The sequence below is a fragment of the Notechis scutatus genome, chromosome 3 (genome assembly GCF_049901735.1).
Source record: "Notechis scutatus isolate UNSWTSFEM ecotype Mainland chromosome 3, rNotScu1.2, whole genome shotgun sequence".
In the NCBI taxonomy this organism is placed as follows: Eukaryota; Metazoa; Chordata; class Lepidosauria; order Squamata; family Elapidae; genus Notechis; species Notechis scutatus.
This window is the reverse complement of record NC_142011.1, coordinates 32,221,731-32,242,624: the sequence shown is the minus strand read 5'-3', so window position 1 is coordinate 32,242,624 and position 20,894 is coordinate 32,221,731. Positions and strand designations below refer to the sequence as shown.

Sequence of the window (20,894 nt, the reverse complement as noted above, 5' to 3'; positions counted from 1 at the left end):
CCCTAGAAATAATTTGGGGAGGGTGTTCTGCCTATCTTGCTTATCTATTTTTCTCCTTCAATAAAAACCTGAAGATTTTAATTGTAAACACAGAGAACATGTGCCTGGCAAACTACACAACTTCGAGACTAGATTACAATAACTAAGGGGACCTGTAGTTCAGGAGTGTCTTTTTTGTGCAGGAAATCTTAAATTCTACCTCAGGTATCTCCAGAAAAATTCTGGTGTAATGCTGGATTGAGATAGTTTCTTGTATATTTTTGTATCAGTTGTTGTTTAGTTTGGTGGGGAGAAAGTGCTTGAGAAACATTTAACAGAGAAGGGAATGTCAGATAAATTCTCAAGAAGAGAGAATGGCATTTTTGCATTTATTTGATTATAAGTGACTGTAATTGTGGGGACTCAATAGCCTTTCCTCCCTCTTGCTACTTTCTCTCCATTGCCTTCCCATGTTTCAGTTCACTTCTTGCTTCAGTTTCTATTCCTCCCATGAGGCTTTTGCCACTCTGTGTCATAGCTAACAGGAAATTCTTCCCTTGAGAAATTACTGGAGACTTTCTTCTTATGGAAAAAATGTGCCATCCATTTCACTATCCACAATAACAATAGCACTGAGACATATATCTCTTCATAAATTGGGTATCTATTTTTAAAAACCATAGCACTCCGCCTACCCTCCTGGCAAAACAGGCCAGTCAGTCATCCATGTTGCCTGGGGTTGATAAGAGCTGTTATACTATCTGACCCACCTGGAAGGTACCTGAATGGAGAAGGCTGGGCCATGTAGACTAGTGCTTCTCAACTTCAACAACTGTTAAGACATGTGGGCTTCAAGTTTAAGGTAAAGCTCACATATCTTAAAGTGGTGGATGTTAGGAAACACTGATTTAGATCAGTGGTTCTTAACCTTTTTGAAAGAATTTCCCCCTTGAGCCATTGAGGAAGTTATAATCACCCCCCTCCCCCAACATAGCCTCTCACTCACAACACAGGGAAATAATTCTTCAATTTATGCCAACACGGTTTTTGTTTTCTTTAAAATTGTCATCAGGACATATCGATGCAAATAATTTATTTCCAGTCTTTTTCCCATATCTCAACTGTGTGAAAAATTCTTATGCCACCCATCACTTTACTCCCAAACTTCGTGATACATGTATTTCATTATTATCTTATTTATTCAAGACACTTAAATGCAATGACCACTGAAAACAAAATTCAATTTCAGGAAAATGAAATGCCTGAAAAAAACAGTAACATTTAATGATTTAATTACAAGTGAATTTTAAGACACAAAAAGAAATATAAAAAGGACATAAGAACAAACCGCAGTGCAGGAACTAAGAATTCCAAGATGAAAACTCTGAAACTAAATTAAGATTCGAGGAAAATATATATTCATGCACACTATAAAAAGGGTTAAAAAGATACAAAGAAAATTTTTACAGAAGGAAAGCAACAAAAATCAGAGCGACAAATTTAATGGGTAGAGTGATAGAGGCTGCTGCACAACGCGCATGAAGATGAGCGATGCATATTCACATATGTACGACGTTCTGTACTGAAGCTAGCTGGAGGAACATTTCAAAACACAGTTCAATCCACTAATAGCAAGCGATCTGATGTTTTTGTACGACAGATATGCAGCGGTTCACTGTACGAAAAAAAGTCTCAAAAGTGTCCTCAAAACTTCTCTCTCCATTGCCCCCATATAGCCCCCCTTCCATTTATTCGCCCCCGCGTCACCCCTTTTTGTTCCATCGCCCCCCTGAAAAATGAAATTGCCCCCTGGGGGGCAATATCGCCCAGGTTAAAAACCACTGATTTAGATTACTGGTCGGCTTTACCCTGGAAGTCTTATAACAAATAATCAGAATCGGAAGGGACCTTGTAGGTCATCTAGTCCAGGGGTCGCCAACCTTTTGAACCACAGGGTCTACCAAACTCATAATTTTAGATCCCAGGGACCACTAACCGGTTCTGTGGGCGTAGCCTAATTTGTGGGCGTGGCTTGGTGGTCATGTGACTGGCTGGGCATGGCTTGTATGTAAATATTATAAATATTTATATAAATATTGAATTTTTATTAAAAAAAGAACAACTTTTACCCAAAATCAGGCAAAGCAGGCAGATTGAGTTGCTCACAGAATCTGCCATCGGCTAGCTCAGTCTCTCAAATTTGCTTGCTGTGAGTCTGCACTGAATTTGCTTGCAAGCAAACTTTCAGTCCTAAGGGAGGTTCAGCTGTGCTGAGCTGAAAATCTAAAAACTAGCTAGAAAGCAAGAAATCCAACCATTTCCTGCTTCCTAGATAATCTAAATCTCCCGGCACAGCAGAACATCTGATGGTTGGAAAAAAGGGAAAATAGCAATTTAGCAGGCAAGTTTACTGGGTAAGGAGTGAGTGGGTGGGGAGGGTTCCCGTGGGCCATGTGGGCGACACAGCCTTGTGTTTCTGCGCAGCCTGGATTAATTGCTTTGGGGGGGTGCTCTGGGGGTGAGATTTCTCTGCGGCTCACCAAAATTTTCTCATGGCCCACTAGTAGGCCACGGCCCACTGGTTGGCGACCGCTGATCTAGTCCAACCCCTCTCCCAAGCGGGAGACCCTATAGCATTTCTGACAAATGGCAGTCCAATCTCTTCTTGAAAGTCTCAAGTGATGGCGGTTCCACAACTTCTGAGGACAAGCAGTTCCATTGGTTGATTGTTCTCCCTGTCAGAAAGTTTCTCCTTGTTTCCAGGTTAAATCTCTCCTTGTTCAGTTTCCACCCATTATTCCTTGTCTGGCCTACAGTCTTCTGTGCTTCTAAACGAAATTAGCAACATCTCCAGTAGTTAATTCCTCCTCCTAATTCTGTTGAACTGAAGAAGCTTCTTGGATGAGAAGCGAAACGTCTTCAAGCAAAAACCAAAGGCAATCCAGTTGCCCTTCGAAAAAGCACCGTTGGGACCACCATCCCTGAGAATCTCCGTAGACGTCTCCTGTTCGGTGCTTAGGGGATAGGATACGGCTTCCCGAGGTGACGAGGAACCACGTCCGGAGCTGAGGGTCTCAAGGGGGCTCTTTTGTCCACGAATTCGAGAAGGCAGAGAAAGGCGCGGCAAGGATCGACGGTCTTCCCGCCTCCGGGCTCCTTCGGGCGTCCAGCGCGATGCAAAGGTGCCGCCTCTAGGCAGACGCAGAAGCCGCCGGGGCGGCCAGCCTCGAACAATCCCGACCGGGCTGCCTTGCTTTAGGGAGAGAAAATCCAGACGGCGGCTGCCCTTCGGTTGGGCGGAGGGCTTCGGTTCCACGACTCGGGAGACGGGAACGCCTGAGCGGACCCCCACCTGCCTGCCTTCCTCAGCGGGCCAGCCAGGGTAAGCGGCACCTGTTGCCAGCGGCTCTATTAGCAAATCGCTGGAAGGCACCGCGCAGAGAGCGAGGTGAGAGAAGGACGGACGGAGGCGGCGGCGGCGGCGGCGAAGCTCTTCCGAAGAACGGGCTCGGCCTTTGAAAGCGAAGGAGTGGGGTGGGTGGGGGGCGCCGCGCAGGAACTGCTGGCGGCCGGAGTTTGCAGTGGAGCTGCGAGGAGGAGCCGGACGCTCTTGGCGCTGCAGGAAGGGCCTCGGTGCCCGCCCAGCAGCTCCCGTCGGGGCTTGGCCGAGGAGCTCGGCGAAGATCGTTGCGGAGACCAGCAATGCCGAGAAAGGCAGAAATGTGCTCAGGGCCCGCGATTTCGCCGTGCGCGGACTGCCGGTTCGCTCAGCTGATGTCGGACTTCATCCCTGTTGCGAGGGTTACTTTGCGCTGCTGGAAGAAGATGCCGGACACCAATGGTCCCAGTTTGAAGTGCGTTTTTCAAAGCCACCTTCTGTTTTGGGGTGGGTGGGGTGGGCTGGAGTGGGGGGCTGATGGACAGCATTAACAGGCTTCGGTCCTGGGTGGGAGCATTCACCGTGGAAGATCGTCCTCCACGTGCGGAGGAAAGGGTTACGAAGATGCACCCCCTTTGAGGAAGCCCTTCTGCATTTACCACAGGGAGGTAGTTCTGAAGTGGGTTAGAAGCAGAGGTGCAATCGGGTAATCCGGGACTCTGTGGGATGCAGGGTCTTCAGCCCTGAAGCTCTATCCTGAAAGGCTGCTGTCCGGGGTTACTTGGTCCCCCTCCCCCACCACAGAAGGAAGGGGAAGGGCCTGGATATTCCATTGTATTGAGGAGCAAATAGCATCAAAATGCTTCAAGGATATTCATCATCAAGTCACTATATGTTATCAGAGAGGAGGAGAGAAAATAGGATGTTCTTGTGGCGGATCAAACACAGTGATTGAAAATGTTGACTTACTCTTCGAATATTGATGGTGCAAGCCACAGGTCAGATTCCTCCGTTGAGCTGTTGCTTCTCTGACTTTTGTCTCCTCCACCCCGCTCCCCTTTTGACATATGGAGAAGACTTCTCGTTTCAGAGCCCTTCCTGTTTGAATTTTGCTCAGGTGCTTCATGTACCTACAGACTAAGTGACTGTACCTGCTGCTCTGAGCTCCAATGACTGAACCGTTTATTGGCATGCACTTCCCTAGGAATTGGTCGTTTCTGAGCCAAGCATCCTGGAAAACTGCTAGCCTGTAGAGCCTCTTCCATGGCACCTTGAAAGCAGAGCTCCCCAGCTGGCTTCTTTCTGTTTTGCCCTGTGAAGGGAAGAGAGCCTGATCCATGTTGGGAAACAGTAGCAGTAACAGGGATGCCAATAGTACGGACTGCAGATTGGCCTTTGCTGGAGTGGTCTGCCAGCTCCTCTTCATGGTCCTCCTGATCATTGCCATCACTCTTGGAAACCTGGTGAGTCTCCTGGTTTTCTTCTGTGTAAGGCCATTCCGGACAGCCCAAAGCTACCTAAAAGCCTCTTTGGCGCTTGCTGATTTGGCGGTGGGGCTCATTGTAGTCCCTTACTCAGTTTATCAGGAGACGAACACGTTGGCCTATGGCGGGGCGGAGCAAGAAGAGAGTCCAGCTGGCTGGTCGGTCTGTTGGATCACCGGCCCTATCTTTGCAGGCTGCACCTTCGTCTCCATCAGCACCATATTTCTGCTTTCGCTGGAGAGGACCATCACTGTGCTGAAGCCCTTGCACAGGAAAGCCGTGATTACCAAGCGCAGGATCACTTGGCTCATTCTTGGATCCTGGATCCTGAGCTTCTCCTTGGCAGTGATCCCTCTGCTCTCGGTTCCCAATATCACCTTTGAGTACAATCCCTGCAGCAAGATGTGCAACTATGGCTTTCCTCTGAACAAGTTGCCCGAGTCCAATTGGAACGTCATGCTCCTGTACCCAATATTTGACTTTGCCCTCTTAGGGGGCACTTTTGTTGTCAACGCCATCACCTTTGCCACCCTCCGGCAGTACCGCAAAATGAGGAAGCAACTGAGGGAAGAGCCACAGGGAACCCACAGGCTCTCTCACTCAGATGTCACGGCTGCCAGGACCATTGGCATCCTGACCTTTGCATTCTCTGTGTCTTTCGTTCCAATTGCTGTATTTGTTGTGGGCGCTGTGGTGGGATATGAATGGTGCCAATTCTCCTTCTATGCTTTCTGGATCCTTGCTTCCAACAGCTGTTGGAATGTGGCTATCTACAGTGTTTGGGACCCCAAATTCCGGCAAGGGATGCGGGAAATGTTCTGCAAGCAAAAGCTGAGAGCTGATTCCCAGCAGTATTCCAGCCACTCACCGGAGAGGCACTGTTCTGCCCCTGCTTGTGTGATTGTCCTCAAGGATATGCTCCGTCCAGAGTCCAACTAGTGGCAGAATTGGTACCTGCTGTTTTTAAAGAGATGACTGCTTTTTTGCTTCAGAGCAGTCTGGGCATTTTAGCTGGAGATTCTGGATTTTTCAATAACTATTTTCCTCTTCAGCTGTTGCAGCTTAATGGAATGCCTCCCCCCCTCCCTCCCTAAAGTATGTACTTTCTTAGTGCCAGATTTTTCTTTCCATTCATTGGATTGGAGCCTCTTGACTTTTGTATAGCAAATGTAGAACGAATTTATGGGGATGCCTTTCAGAATGTTGGAAGCACATTGCACTTTTAAAAACCACTGCTAGATACATATCTTAATACAGAGCAGCTATTTATTAGTGACTCCTAGTCCGTATAAAAATATCCCAGTTCAATGGTCGGATGCTGCCGGGGTAACAACTGGTTCGCTAATCATTGCGCGCACTTGAACAGCTTTCAAAATTATTTACCTTCAATGTTACTTCTGGGAAGTAACGCAGCTGAGGCGTGGCAATCCACTGCCATGCAAATCAGCTGAGCAGATATAGGTGAGTCCAACGCAGGGGCGGTTGGGCAGGCCCACATGATCATCTGAGAAAACCACTTCAGAGCCAACTGATCATCAGAGTTAGGGGTTCGCCCAAACCAGTCCGAACTGGCAGAATCCCACACCTGTCCCAGTTTTGATTTACAGGAAGGAAATAAAGAAGAGAAAGAGAGAAAGAAAGAAAAAGAAGAAACTTTACAATACATCACATAATGAATGAATCTCTAGGCATGATGAGGGATGAAATAATATGTACTTTGCGTTTTATTTTGCAAAACTAATCCTATGTAACATATTATATTGTCCAGTTGAAAAACAATGACCTTTCAGTTATAGTTAACCTCAAATATGGTTATAATACTCATTATATATTCTACAGCATTTATTCTGAAATGTATTTGCACAAAAACTACCTTTCTAAAAATGGTAAAATGGAACTTTTTACGATTGCTGACATTTTATTGACATTTGCATATTTATTTATATTTTCTGAATGCCACACTTCTGGTTCTACACTCACAAATCACACATTTTGCAAGAAATATGATTAGTTTGCAGTAATATAGAAAAAAAATGGTTCAGTTTTCCCAACTCAAGTTCAGAAGTTCATTCAAAAGGATTCCGAATGCAGCATGTTTGTAATCAGTGTTTGATTGTACAAGACTACTGATAGTGAAAGAATGGAAAAATATAAAATCACAATAAGAAATAAGATGGGTAACATACCTTTCATTTGAAATTTGAAATGATTCTCGTGTTCTTATTACTACTTTTTCTGTTTTGATTGACTTAAAATAACTTCAACATTTACTGTATGTCGTTGCATTGATACCAAACATTGTGCATGTGTTCTGTGAAAGTAAATATCCTTGCTCAAATATTGCCACTGAAATAATAATCTGTTAAAAGGCACACAAAGTTTATTCGTAACAGTTGTCAATACTAAAACCTTTTCACAGGAAACATCTTTTAAGTAGAAGCTTTGTACTGATTATGTGGGAAGTAAATGAGCAAACACAACCTGTTATACTTTGAGGCTCAACGTTTCTTCGGAATTGGAAGCAGCATGGGTTTTATTGTGTTATTCAACCATCCTTTCAATGTATACACATATATACACACACAGCATATATGTATGTGTGTGTAATGGAAAAATTATGTACACATAATTTTACACATATATACTTATCACATACACACACACAGAGAGGATTGCCAAATATTTCAAAACTCCTTAAATTTTCTAGTTTTTAAAAAATAACAGAAATAGAATACTAAATCTGACTTCTTTAGCCAAAGTGGAGGGGTCTTAATTTAGACTGCATTCTTACCCAAGTTCTTGGATGCCATGATGTCCATTGATTCATGGAGTACAAAATCATGTTTGGAAAACAAATGGCTAGTGCTCTTTGATACAGGAAAATCATTATTGTGGTTTTCCTTTGCTGAGTTTCAGGCATGGCATTGAGCTTTATATTCCTAAAATAGACCATGTCTGAGGAGAGAGAAAATGATTTTATGAAGTCATTCATTCCATGCAATCAGAACTTCACACAAATGATTTTTATTGCAAATTTGAGGAACGGTTTCTCCTGACCTCAGATTAGTTTCTGAACAAAATGCAGAGATTGCACCAAAAACAGAGTGTGGGTGACTGTTCAAATTATAAGGAAGTCTTCTTGCAGCTTAACAACTAGCATAAATTTAATGGAATCAAAATCTTTTAAAGTGGACTCATGTCACAAGAGACTCATAATCTCAAGAAAGGAATTTATAGGCACCATGGGTCTGAGTGGGGAAACAAAGCCAGCATAAAAGTTAGGGCAACAGCAATTAATACATTTGCATTGCACATTGCCAGTGCTGGAGGACACAACAGCTGTCTCTTACTCTTACTTGGGCCCAGGAAATTAAAGAGAAATAAAATGTAGAAATTGGAGGCATTCATAGTGATTTCAAGAAGCTAGTGTCATTAAAAAAATAAGCTTCATGGTGCCCAAATATTTTTTACAACTGAGTAATACCCCATTCCCACTGGAAAATGAAATTCTTCCTTGTTTGAACAGGATTTGTTAACAAAAAGCATATCTCTGTTCTGAACATAATGTTCATTAACTACAGGATACTTGATTGATGCCTGTGTTAACTTTTCTTGAAATCATCTAAAAATGTGAACTTATACAATACTCCAAGGATATTTTTTTCCATTGTTCAGTTAGATTATGTTACAAAATTTTTCCCTAGCCTTTTGTAATTTAAATCCAGAATACACTAAAATATGAAGCTATATCTGAACTTTTGAGCATAATTGTTTCATGTATTTTTGCATCCTTTTCATAACACTTCAAAGTATTTTGTACCTAGGCATAGAAAACATCTGAACATGCTTGATCAAAAACTCCACTGATATAGTAAATATCAACTTATAAAATATTAGATTTATATCCCATTATTTCTCTGGGAACTCAGTGGGTGTCATGGAAGTTTCTCTTCATTTTATTCCTGAGAAGTAGGATGAGGTAAATGCTAATGACTGGCTTATTCTCATCCGGTTAGCACTATTTCTGTGTAAATTTCAACCAAAATTTCCGTAATTACTATTCCCAAGCCTGTTATGCATTGAATTCCTTTAGTAACCTTTGCAATGTGTCCAGGTTACCCTTGAAAATCCTGTAATTAAATTAAACAGATACACAGCATTTCATTGCATGTGAAATGATAGCACAAGGGCATTTTATTTACACATGGTGTGGAACAACCTATCCATCCTAGTGACAATTGATTGCAGTTAAACTAAAATTTTGGCATGCCTATAGTTAGGGATTTCTGAGATTGAACATCCCAATACACTGAAGCCTACCAGGTTAGCAGAGACCAGGAAATAATAGGCATTTTCTATAGTATTTCTGCCTTCTGATTTTAAGACATTTTGATCTGAGAGTTGGATCAACGAAGAACAAGCAATAGTAGATGACAACCTGCCAGGCTTGGATGATTCTGGAAGTGAAACAAAGTCAGACTTGATTAGTATTGAAAGGGTGACCACCTGGGAATACCAGGGCTATTGACTAGATTGGGGAAGGGAGGCCCCTTGAGTAATTTTTTCCCCACTCCTGGCAACTGACTGGACTAGTCCCTGCTGTTTTCCTGACAAGGTTTTACAGAGGTTCGGCAGTGTTGCCTTCCTAGGCCTGAGAAAAATTAACTGGTTTGAAGTAATCTAGCTAGCTTTTGTGCCTAAGATAGAACTAGAACTCAATAGTCCCCTGGTTTTAACATGATGCCTTAACCACTACACCAAATTGTCTCTCTGTTGACTAGACTGGGAAGTTGAAAACCACCATCCTGAAAAAAAGACAATAGCAAGCTATGCTGTATTGTTCTTATAGACACTACTTGGAGGCTGTCACAATAAGATCAATCCAAGGAGAATTTTAATCATGGGGGCAAAAAAGAAAAGAAAAGAAAAGAGCTCTTTTATTAAAGGTGATGGGACACTTCTGTCCAACTACTCAGACTATATCTCTGGGCATGTTTTCTTGTACAAGCTTAGAGTGACAAATTATGGTGGCATGGATAAAATCAAAGTTTTCCATTTAAGAAATTCACACAGAGCAAGAGTCAATTCTCTTTGCAGCAGTGGTGGACCGGTTCAACTGAACCAGTAGTAAAAAAAAAAGCCGACGATCAGCTGAGAGGAGGGACAAAATCCCAGCAGGGTCGCCTTCCTACCTGCCTCTGCACTTTTCTCTTCTTTATCCTCTCAGCTAATTGGCACTGCAGGTCTCAGCTGGTATGGGGAAAGCTGCGCTCTGGTGTTAGGCAAAGCATGCCCACCAACCCACGCCCACCAAACCAGTGGTAAAACAATTTGAATCCCACCACTGCTTTTCAGGTTCAATCTAGTGGCGGTAGCAGCTGCATATGAACAATGGGTACAAAAGTAGTAGCTACCGGTATGTGTGAGGGGGGGGGCTCAGAATTTTGGAAACTAGTCTGAATTCCCTCAGTTGTAAATTTGGCTCCTGTTATGGGTAATAATAGAACAAGTCCGTAGTTATATCCAAACAAGGGAAATATGAAATTATTGGTATTTTTCAAAGGAGCCATACAAAATAATAACTGCAAAAGAACATGAAAACTGGGCTGAAGACCAGACCAAGCCTACTGCTGTACTGTCTTGAAAAATGAGGACTATTCCTAAGGTCACATAATTGCCCAAGAGGTCCCCACCAGTTATGCTATATATTTAAAATGCTGTCTGTAGCTGTTGAGTACTGTAAAAGGCAGTTAATGGCATTAGAAGCCCACAGGGAAAAATGCAACAACAAAAAAAATAGAAAACAGCAAAGCTGTAGACTGAATTAAACATTTTGTGAAAAAATACAGAGCAGACAGTTGTTTTTCTTAAGAAACATGTTGAGTAAATTATCTATTCTAGACCCTGGTTACTTGAAAGAATGTTTTATGTTGTTATTATTATAGGTCAAATTGTTGTCCACATTATTTTGTGGATAAAGAGTTTGACAGAAACATAGTAGAGACCAGACCTTGTATGATATTTTTTTCAGATGTGGGATTCTTTCCCAGGAGACTCATATTCTGATAGCAGATGGTCCATTAGGCTGGTTAGACTTTTGCTTGCGGAAAGAAAAAGGAAGCAGAGTTGATCTTATTCATCTCCCTGTGTATTTTAGGTAACCCCATAGCATTAAAAACTTGGAAGTGGTCAAGATTTGTTTAGGATCTGGTCATACAAAGAAGTAGCCATGCCAATGTTTATGTAAAAGCAACTTCATGCCCTGTTACAAATTATTCAGTGGTTCTAAAACCAGAAAGGCTTCTTGACCAGATCCCATACAGCAAGAAGACTCCTTTAAGTAATTAGACAAGACTTAAGTAATTAGACAAAACAGAAAGCTCCTAAGTCCTGCATTTAAGGATCTGTTCATTAAATATAAATGCACCTTCAGATGGAATCAGCATGAAAACAAGACAGCCTCTGCAGTCTTTAAAAAAGATTGTCTAGTTGTGGTCTTCATGATTGCATTTTGTACAAACTGCATGCTCCAAAATATCTTCAAGAACAATCCAACATGGATTTATAGTCTCACTGGGGGGGTTATAAATTCATGAATTACTTCTATGGACATCTTATTCAAGAATGATTATAGCCACTGAACCCCATGGAGCTGGAAGCAAAATGTTTGCAAAATGGCAAAGGGCTGCTCCTTCAGAGAGAATGTGATCCCAAACTTTTTTCTAAATTATTCAACTTACTGATTGGATTGACCAGTGATGTTTTTGATACCCAGGAGGTCTATTTAACTTCAAACTGTAGAACAGTTTTTTTCCCCCCACACCTGGCCACTTTAAGATATATTTCAAAGTGGCCAGGTTTTCCAATGCTGGCTGGGAAAGTCTGGGAGTTTAAGTCCACATATGTAAAAGTGGCCAAGTTTGAAAAACATTGCTTTAAAGGAAATTACTTTTTTGCCTTTAGAGGTTTAATTGTGCAACTTTCCTAGAGAAATTTGCCTGAGGGAATCTCTCATCTGGCATACTTCTAACATTGGGTAATTACTGTTTCACATTTTTATCATATTTTTAACCTCACCTTTTCCATTGCCGGCAACTTACTCACTCAATTGCAACGTACAGCAGGGATATACAAGGCAATAGACAATCTAAAGGAGCCCATCACATTAGAATTTATGAACATTACAGAAAATGTTACTATACTTAGGAATGTTCAAATGGCATGTGTTAAATGAATATGGAAATGTTTAGAATAAAATTGAGACCACTTTGAATATTTAATCTCATAATATTACATTTCAAATTCTATTTATTTATTGTTTTGATCGCCAGTCGCAATAAATAAGATAAAACCTGCACAAAAGTGGCCAAACTTTAATAGTTATTAAAATATAAAAAAATAAGTAAAAGCATTAAAACAGTGCTATTACAATACATAAAATATTAGAAAAACTTAAAACTCTGATAAAATGTTCTCTTTGTTTAGCAGCAGCCCATGCAAAGTTCGCTAATTTCCAAGAGCCTCTTCAAGATCTCTCCTCTATTAATGAGACAGACTACACACATATTGCACCCAAATGCAAACAATCCAGTTGACTTTGACTGGTTTAGAGCTAGGTAGTGTTGGAAATCCTAGGATTCTAGCCTGGAGTGGAGTGGAAAACAACAAAAACAACAAAAGTCCTAGAAAGAAACAGCATATCTTTTCTGACAAACACAAACCATCAATCAAGACATATTGAATTAAGAAAGTTTTTTTACACATTTTGTTAAGATCTGAAATGGGTAATGGTGTCTAGGAATAGTGTCCTGGATAAGATAGGGTCCTTGCAACAGGCTATGGAGAAAAACGAAGTTAAGATAAGAGAAATAGAGAGTAGGACAGAACGGATGGAGACAAACTTTGAAAGGATAGAGGAGGAATTTAGAAATGTAACTAGAGAAACCGAAGACTCCCTTGTCCACCTCGAAATGGATAAAGCAGCGGCATATTTAAGGTTTCAAAATGTGGTAGAAGGGAAAAAGGAAGAACTAGAACAATTAATGGCAGAACTATTGGCTGAATGGTTAGGGAAAGAAAAAGACGATCTAATCAAAGAATTTGACGAGGTGTATAGGGTCAGCACAAGTTATGCTAGACGCCATAACTGCCCAAGAGAAATTCATATTCGTTTCACAAGGAGGTGTGTGAGAGACCTAATTCTTAAAAGGTCCAGAGAAGAAACAATAACATATAGAGGTAAAGAGATTACTATCCTAAAACAAATCCCAAGGAAAGTGAGGGTCATAAGACAGGATTATAAATTCTTGGCCAATTATTTAAATAAAAAAGAAATTCCTTTTAAATGGTTAATCCTGGAAGGGATGTTAATAACTTGGAAAGAGAGAAAAACCAAAATAGATTCTATAGAACAGGCCCAAGACTTTCATGATCAGCTAATAGGCACGGATAACCAATACACCAAGGAGGAAACTAAAAGGAAACCACAGGATGATCGTAATCGCCATAGAAACCAAAAAGAAGGACTTCCTCAAAATTTAGGGAACGACAAACCACAACCAGGGAGAGAAGAACCAATCTCACAACAACAGCAAGAAGAAAACCGAATCACCACTAGACAAAAAACTAAACAGACCTAGATAAATGGAGATAGGAAAGAAACTCCTCTCCATTAATATAAATGGTTTAAATTCAACATCTAAAAGGAAAAGGATATTAACTAAATTAATTAGACAAAACGCCGACATAATATGCCTACAAGAAACACACATTAGGAAAAAGGATGAAAGATATTTAATTTGCCCGAAACTTGGAAAACTTTTTACAGCACCAGCAGACAAACATAAAAAGAAAGGAATTGCAATATTTGTGAAAGATGATGTAAAAGCAGAACTAACCTGGTCGGATCCAGAAGGAAGAACTCTGGTTATACAAATTTGGATTAATCATATTACATTTTTATTGGTAGCAATCTACGCGCCAAATGAAGAACAAGGGAATTTTTTTAAAGATCTTCATCAGAGAATAATAGGTTTGAAAAAGGAATATCTGCATGATAGGCGACTTCAACTCCATTGCTGATCATCAAAAAGACCATAGTAATGTGAATAAGAACAAGAAAGGAAAAGAGAATTTTCTATGCCCTGTAAGGACATGATGAAAGAATTAAACTTAATAGACTTATGGAGAAAACTAAACCCAGAAGAGAAACAGTTCACATATTATTCAAATCCACACAAAATCTGGACCAGAATAGATATGGCCTGGATGGATGGGGAATTGGCCAATGAAATAAAAGAAATTAAAATCCTACCAAATGAATGGGCCGACCACAACCCAATACAACTAATTTGGAGAGATAGGAGAAAAACAAAGAAAAGATGGACACTAAATACTCAGTTAATAAACGAAGAAGAGTACATTAAGAAGCTGAAAGAGGAATTAAATTATTTTCTAAAAGAAAATAATAATGAAGCAACCACGAAACAAAATATTTGGGATACAATGAAGGCAATTATAAGAGGAACAACAATCTCCTATAATGCCATGAGAAATAAAAGAATACATGCCCAACAAAATAAATTCCAACAACAAATTAAAGAATTAGAAATACAACTTCAAAAATCCCCTAAAAACCAGAGAACACAAAATCAGTTAATAACAATTAAACATAAATTGAACTTACTTGAACAAGATAAAATAGAAATTAACTTGAAAAGGTCCAAACAAAATTATTTTGAGCATGCAAATAAACCAGGAAGATGGCTATCCCATAAACTTAAAAAAGTGAAAGAAAAGAGATTGATACACCAACTAATGGATGAGAAAGATGTCTTACAACATGAGATAGAGAAGAAAAAAGATATCATTTACAACTATTTTCAAAGATTATATAAAAAGGACGAAGTTAATGAAGATAAAATAAGAACTTATTTAGAGGAGACGAATGACAAGGTAATTGGAGAGGAATGGATAGAGTTACATGGTCTGAATTGAAGTCAGCAATGGAGAATCAAATCTCCAGGACCAGATGGGATTCTGGCAGAACTATATAAAGCAATATTGGAACTAGTAGGACCACTGATGCTGGAAGTGTTTAATGAGGTACTTCTGGCAGCCAAGATGCCGGACTCGTGGAGGGGGGTGCTGATTTCGCTAATCCCGAAGGAGGATGCAGATCATAGATACATCAACAACTATAGACCGATTTCACTTTTAAATGCCGATTATAAATTGTTTACTTCTATCATAGCTAATAGAGTAAAACAAGCTTTAAATCCACATATACACGAAGATCAAAATGGATTTCTTCCGTCCCGACAAATAAAGAACAATTTAAGAACCGTTATCGATGTCCTAGAATATTATGAAGCCCACCCGGAGAAACAATCCGCACTCATGTTTTTAGATGCTGAGAAAGCATTTCATAACTTAAATTGGCACTTTTTAATTCAAAAAATTTACAATATGAGTCTTGGCACCAAATTTGAAAACATTATAACAACTATTTACAACACACAACAGGCTAATATACTAATCAATGGCGAACAAACAGATCCAATAAATATAGAAAAAGGTGTCAGACAGGGCTGCCCTCTCTCACCTCTTCTTTTCATTTTTGCCCTAGAATCACTCTTAACACGGGTTAGACAAAATTCTGAAATTAGAGGAGTGAGGGTCAAATCAGAAGAATATAAACTACAAGCGTTTGCTGACGATATGGTTTTCTTTTTGGAGAAACCCATGGAAAAAGGTTATAATTTAATAAAAGAATTAGAACAATTTGGCACAGTGGCAGGATTAAAAATTAATAGAAAAAAGACGAAATTAATGACCAAAAATTTAACAGAAAACCAGAAGGAAGAATTAGAAACAATGATGGGGATACAGGTAACAAAAAGGGTCAAATATTTAGGAATATGGTTAACACCACAAGGTAAATCACTCAAAGAGAACAATTATGATAAACTACTTCAACAAACAAAGAAAGATTTAGAATCCTGGAATAAGTTGCAGCTTTCCTTATTGGGCAGGATTGCCTCGATTAAAATGAATATATTACCAAAATTTCTTTATTTATTCCAGACAATCCCAATTAAGTTGCCAAAAATTTTTTTTGAAGAATTAAATAAGATCACACTTAAATTTATTTGGCAGGGGAAAAAACCCAGGATCAATGTAAAGGCCTTACAAGATGCGAAAAGTAGAGGGGGTCTAGCCCTTCCAAATTGGGAATTATATTATTCGGCAGCTATCTTATTATGGATAAAAGACTGGGTGAACTTACTTAACAAAAGAATTTTAGCATTAGAAGGGCATGACCTCCAGAGAGGGTGGCATGCCTTCTTATGGGAAGTGGGGAAACCCAAGCAGTCTTACTTTCATAGACACCTCATTAGGGACTCATTATTAATTAATTGGAAAAAAATATGCAAAAAACACTATCTAAAAATTCCGATCTGGCTATCAACAATGGAGGCAATGGTACACCCCAATAATTTGGACATAACAAAAATGATTAAATATAAAGATTTATTAGATCTGCAAGGAAAATTAAAAACTCGACAAGAACTACAGGAACAGGGATTTAAAATTGATCAGTGGTTATATATACAAATCCATAGCAGATACAAACAAGATATAAAAGACTTTGGAATTTATAACAAACTGCAGTATTTAGATAAAATTTTACTAGGATCAAACAAAAAGAACATATCCAAATTCTATAAATACTTACTGGAAGTAGAATTAGAACAAGAGATAGTCAAAGGGAACATGATAGCCTGGAGCAGGAATGTCAGAAGAAGTATTACATTATCAGAATGGGAAAAGATTTGGAACAGAAATATTAAGATTACAAAATCGGCAGCATATAAAGAAAATACATACAAAATGTTTTATAGACGGCACTTGCCCCCTTCGAGGTTGGCGAAAATGAACCCAAACACGAGTCCAAAATGCTGGAAATGTAAAAGCATAGAAGGAACCTACTTTCATATGTGGTGGTCTTGCAAAGAAACCCAGAAATATTGGCAAAAAATCAGAAAATGGTTGGAGGAGATAACCAAAGAACAAATCGAATACAAACCAGAGTTCTTCCTACTAGGGATCTCTGATAAACATTTACCCAAAAAGATGAAATATGTAACAATTCATATCCTAACTGCAGCCAGATTAGCGTTTGCCCAGTGTTGGAAATCACCCTATGCACCTACAGAACAAATGGTCATCCAGAAAATATGTGATTGTGCAGAAATGGATAAATTAACTATAGCACTTAAAAACAAAGAGTCTTCAACATTTTACGATAATTGGAACTCTTGGTATAATTGGTTAGTCCAGAGATAAACTGCTTAATGGACAATGGGTAATTTAAGCATAGATATCGATAAGATGTGTGTATTCAAATTAAGGTAGGAGAATTGGATCTTGCAGACTGTCAAAAAGGATATTGTCTGTTTTTAAACGCATCTTTTTTTTCTTTTTTCTCTTTCTCTTCCTTTGTTTCTTTCTTTCTTTTACATCTCTTCTTCTCTTTTCTTTCCAGTTTGTAAGACCGAGTGTTCTTTTTTTGTTTTTTTCCCTTTTGTGTATGCAATGTCGATATGTTTTTAATTGTAAATTTAATAAAATTTATTTATTAAAAAAAAAAAAAAGGAATAGTGTCCTGGGACATAGGAGGAAGGCTAGACAAGGGGTATCAAACTCAAGGCCCAGGGGTCAGATCAGGCCCCTGGGGGTGCTTATATCTGACCAGCGGGCCCACCCTGGAAACAGCACAGGACCAGCCCACAGTGCCTCTGCTAGCAAAAATGGAGTTTGGGGACCTCCATGGCCAAAAATGGAGCCCAGGTGGGCTAGGTGTGCCCCCCCGAGCTCCACTTTGCTGGCAGAGGGCTGTGGAGGCCATCATGGCTGAAAATGGAACCTGTCAGCTGGTGCTCTATTCAAAATCCAAGAAAGAAATACTTAGACTCCATTAATCAGAGAAAAGATATCTTTACTGGAAATCAAGTGGTAGCAACAAAAGAATTCTGAATCTGAGAAAATGGGCGCGTAAATCACATATACAAAGTAATGGCAACGTTCCCACCCCCAATAGTTCAATTGGCTCATCCAATTAAAAGTTGTATATATCATCATGTGGGCATCTCCAGGTGATGATGAGGCCTCTGTCCGTTGACCTTGACATATTTTGATAAAGAGCTGCAGCTGCGCATAGCATAGGATAGAAACCTAAGCAAGAATCTACCCCCCAGTTTATACAGTTCTGGTTTGTAACACCTCCAGTTCACTTCCCATAACCATTCCCCCTCCCCCCCGTTACTTATGACAGCCGAAAGATGCAGAGCAAAGGGAGAAAATCTTGAAGGGTGACAGAACCTCGATGAATGACATTGAACTGGCCATTCCCACCCTGGCCACACACCCCCTCCAAGGTCAGACAAAACCCTGATGTGGCCCTCAATGAAATGGAGTTTGACATCTCTGGGCTAGACAATTTATTTTATTTTTTATTTATTTGATTTGCCAATTGTTTACAAGATAATAAGTATAAGAGTATACATAGTTGTGAATACATGAAATGGGTACATATATGAAAAATAAAAGAATAAGAGAAACAATAGGACAGGGACGGTAGGCACGTTGGTGCGCTTATGCACGCCCCCTACAGACCTCTTAGGAAAGGGGTGAGGTCAATAGTAGACAGTCTAAGGTTAAAGTTTTTGGGGTTTGGGGAAGAAACTACAGAGTCAGGTAGAGTATTCCAGACATTGACCACTCTATTGCTGAAGTCGTATTTTCTGCAATCAAGTTTGGTGCGGTTTACTTTGAGTTTGTATCTATTGTGTGCTCTTGTGTTGTTATGGTTGAAGCTGAAGTATTCACTGACAGGTAGGACATTGCAATGTATGATTTTATATACCATGCTTAAGTCAGACCGAAGACGGCGTAATTCAAGGTTTTCTAGTTCTAGAATTTCAAGTCTGGTGGCATAAGGTATTCTACAACGAGTAGAGGAGTGGAGAACTCTTCTTGTGAAATATTTCTGGACTTTCTCAATTGTGCTAATATCAGATACGTAATGTGGATTCCAGACTGATGAACTGTATTCGAGTATTGGTCTAGCAAATGTTTTGTATGCTCTGGTTAGTAGTGTGATATTACCAGAGAAAAAGCTACGTAGGATTAGGTTAACAACTCTTAATGCCTTTTTGGCTATGTAGTTGCAGTGGGCTCTAGCACTTAGATCATTAGAGGTGAGTATTCCAAGGTCCTTTACAATGATCTGGTAAATGAAAATTGAGGAGGACAGGTGGTGAAAGCATCTCAGAAGGGACCTTCACTGGTTTTGGGGAGAGTAAAAACGAAGTCCAGCAGGGATAGTTTCAGACCTGGCAAATTCTGCAAACACATCCTTTCCGTAAATGTAGAACTAACAATCAGAGCTGTGCTTCTTGTCTGGACTATTTTGGAGGGCGAGCAGAATGAGGTAAAAACCTCATGTCACTGATATATTATCTGAATTTTATATTTTGGAGTAACTCACTAAGATATGTGCAAAGCTAAGTGCACCATTGAGCCATAAGCATTTGCAGCAAAAAGAGGAGTGCCTTAAGATGGAAAAAACATCCCCACTCAGGCTAGAAAACAATCAAGCCTGAGAGACTTTGCTTATAAGGCAAGATGGGGGGACTAGCTAAAAGATTATCCAAAATATTAAATGACTCAATAATTATGCTTGGCATGAGACTTTTTCCTCTCCCATTGCAAAAATCCTCTAACATCTTTGATTAACCATCTCTTCACAATCAGTTATATAAGTAGATATTCAAAAGGCATCACAGATGCTTTGTCCATGGCATAGGTTGGAATAGGTTGGCAAAACACCAGAATATCACCAGGAGATTTAGGAGGAAAGGTCTTAGAAATCTAAGCAATCTTAGATTTGAGATAAAACTCACATAGTTACTCAATATCCAAAGCAAAAGAACACTGGTATTCTAACGGAAGAATGTCTTATATTTCAAAACATACAAGGAAGTGTGCATGTGTTTCTTTAAGAATAGAGTAATTTCCAGATGCAAATTATTTTAATATTGTGGCGAAAGCTTTCTTAATTTTTAAAAAAGTTTTTTCCTTTGCAGCTGAAGTTTCAGTTTTTCATCCTTATTCGTAAAGGCCATTATTGAATTTCTTTTGGTGATATATTTATTATGAAATGGTACATGGTACTGGATGCAATTCTTCTTACTTTGGGTAGAAACTTCATTTCTCTGTTCCTCCTTCTCATTCTGAAAAAAAGTCCCATGGGAGGAATTTTCTCATCAGATCTTTATTTTAATTTAATTAAAGCCTAGGAAACCAGGCAGACTGCAAACGAATTATTGCTTAGAGGGATGACAACACAATCTCTGGGGAAAACTAAACTTAATATCCTCCATTCCCTCATCTGTATGCTACTCAAACTCTTGGGTCTGTAACCTTTAACTGACTGAAACAGTGCTTCATGGGGCAGCAATTTTTGAACTGAGGTACTTCAAATGGGCTGCCTTTCAGATGGCATCCAAAATTCAAGATCCATTACTCCTATAGGATTGAAATTTGGCTAAATTGTGGTTACTTCAGTGCTGCCATGATGCCTGCCTTCTATACAGGAACTGGGTTACAAGAGCTGTAAAACAGTTACAGAAATTGGGTATGTCTAGTCTAATTATCTTTGAAACAATCATCTAGAATGCAGTATTGCAGACTAGTTCTGCTGACTGTCTGTTGCCAGCAGTTCGGCAGTTCAAATCTTACCGGCTCAAGGTTGACTTCTGATGTAAAGTGAGAACCCAGATTGTTGGGGGCAATATGCTGACTCTGTAAACCACTTAGAGAGGGCTGTAAAACACTGAAGCTGTATATAAGCCTAAGTGCTATTGATATTGCTATCTAACAGATCACAGGTTGCTTAGTTCTCATTGAGACACACTATGATTTCAAAATATTTAAAGGCTCCCCAGCTAGCCAGCAACATTTACAACTAGCCACTAGGCCACACCAAA

The 20,894-nt window shown here is 39.7% G+C and overlaps 1 protein-coding gene across 1 annotated transcript; it reads left to right on the top strand.

Annotated features, from left to right (window-relative positions):
- Nucleotides 1–3,152: 3,152 nt before the first annotated feature.
- LOC113421349 (trace amine-associated receptor 9-like) lies at nt 3,153–7,322 on the top strand. The gene has a single exon (XM_026681686.2). It carries the CDS (start codon nt 4,696–4,698, stop codon nt 5,779–5,781), a length of 1,086 nt encoding a protein of 361 aa, XP_026537471.1. The 5' UTR covers nt 3,153–4,695; the 3' UTR covers nt 5,782–7,322.
- Nucleotides 7,323–20,894: the final 13,572 nt, after the last annotated feature.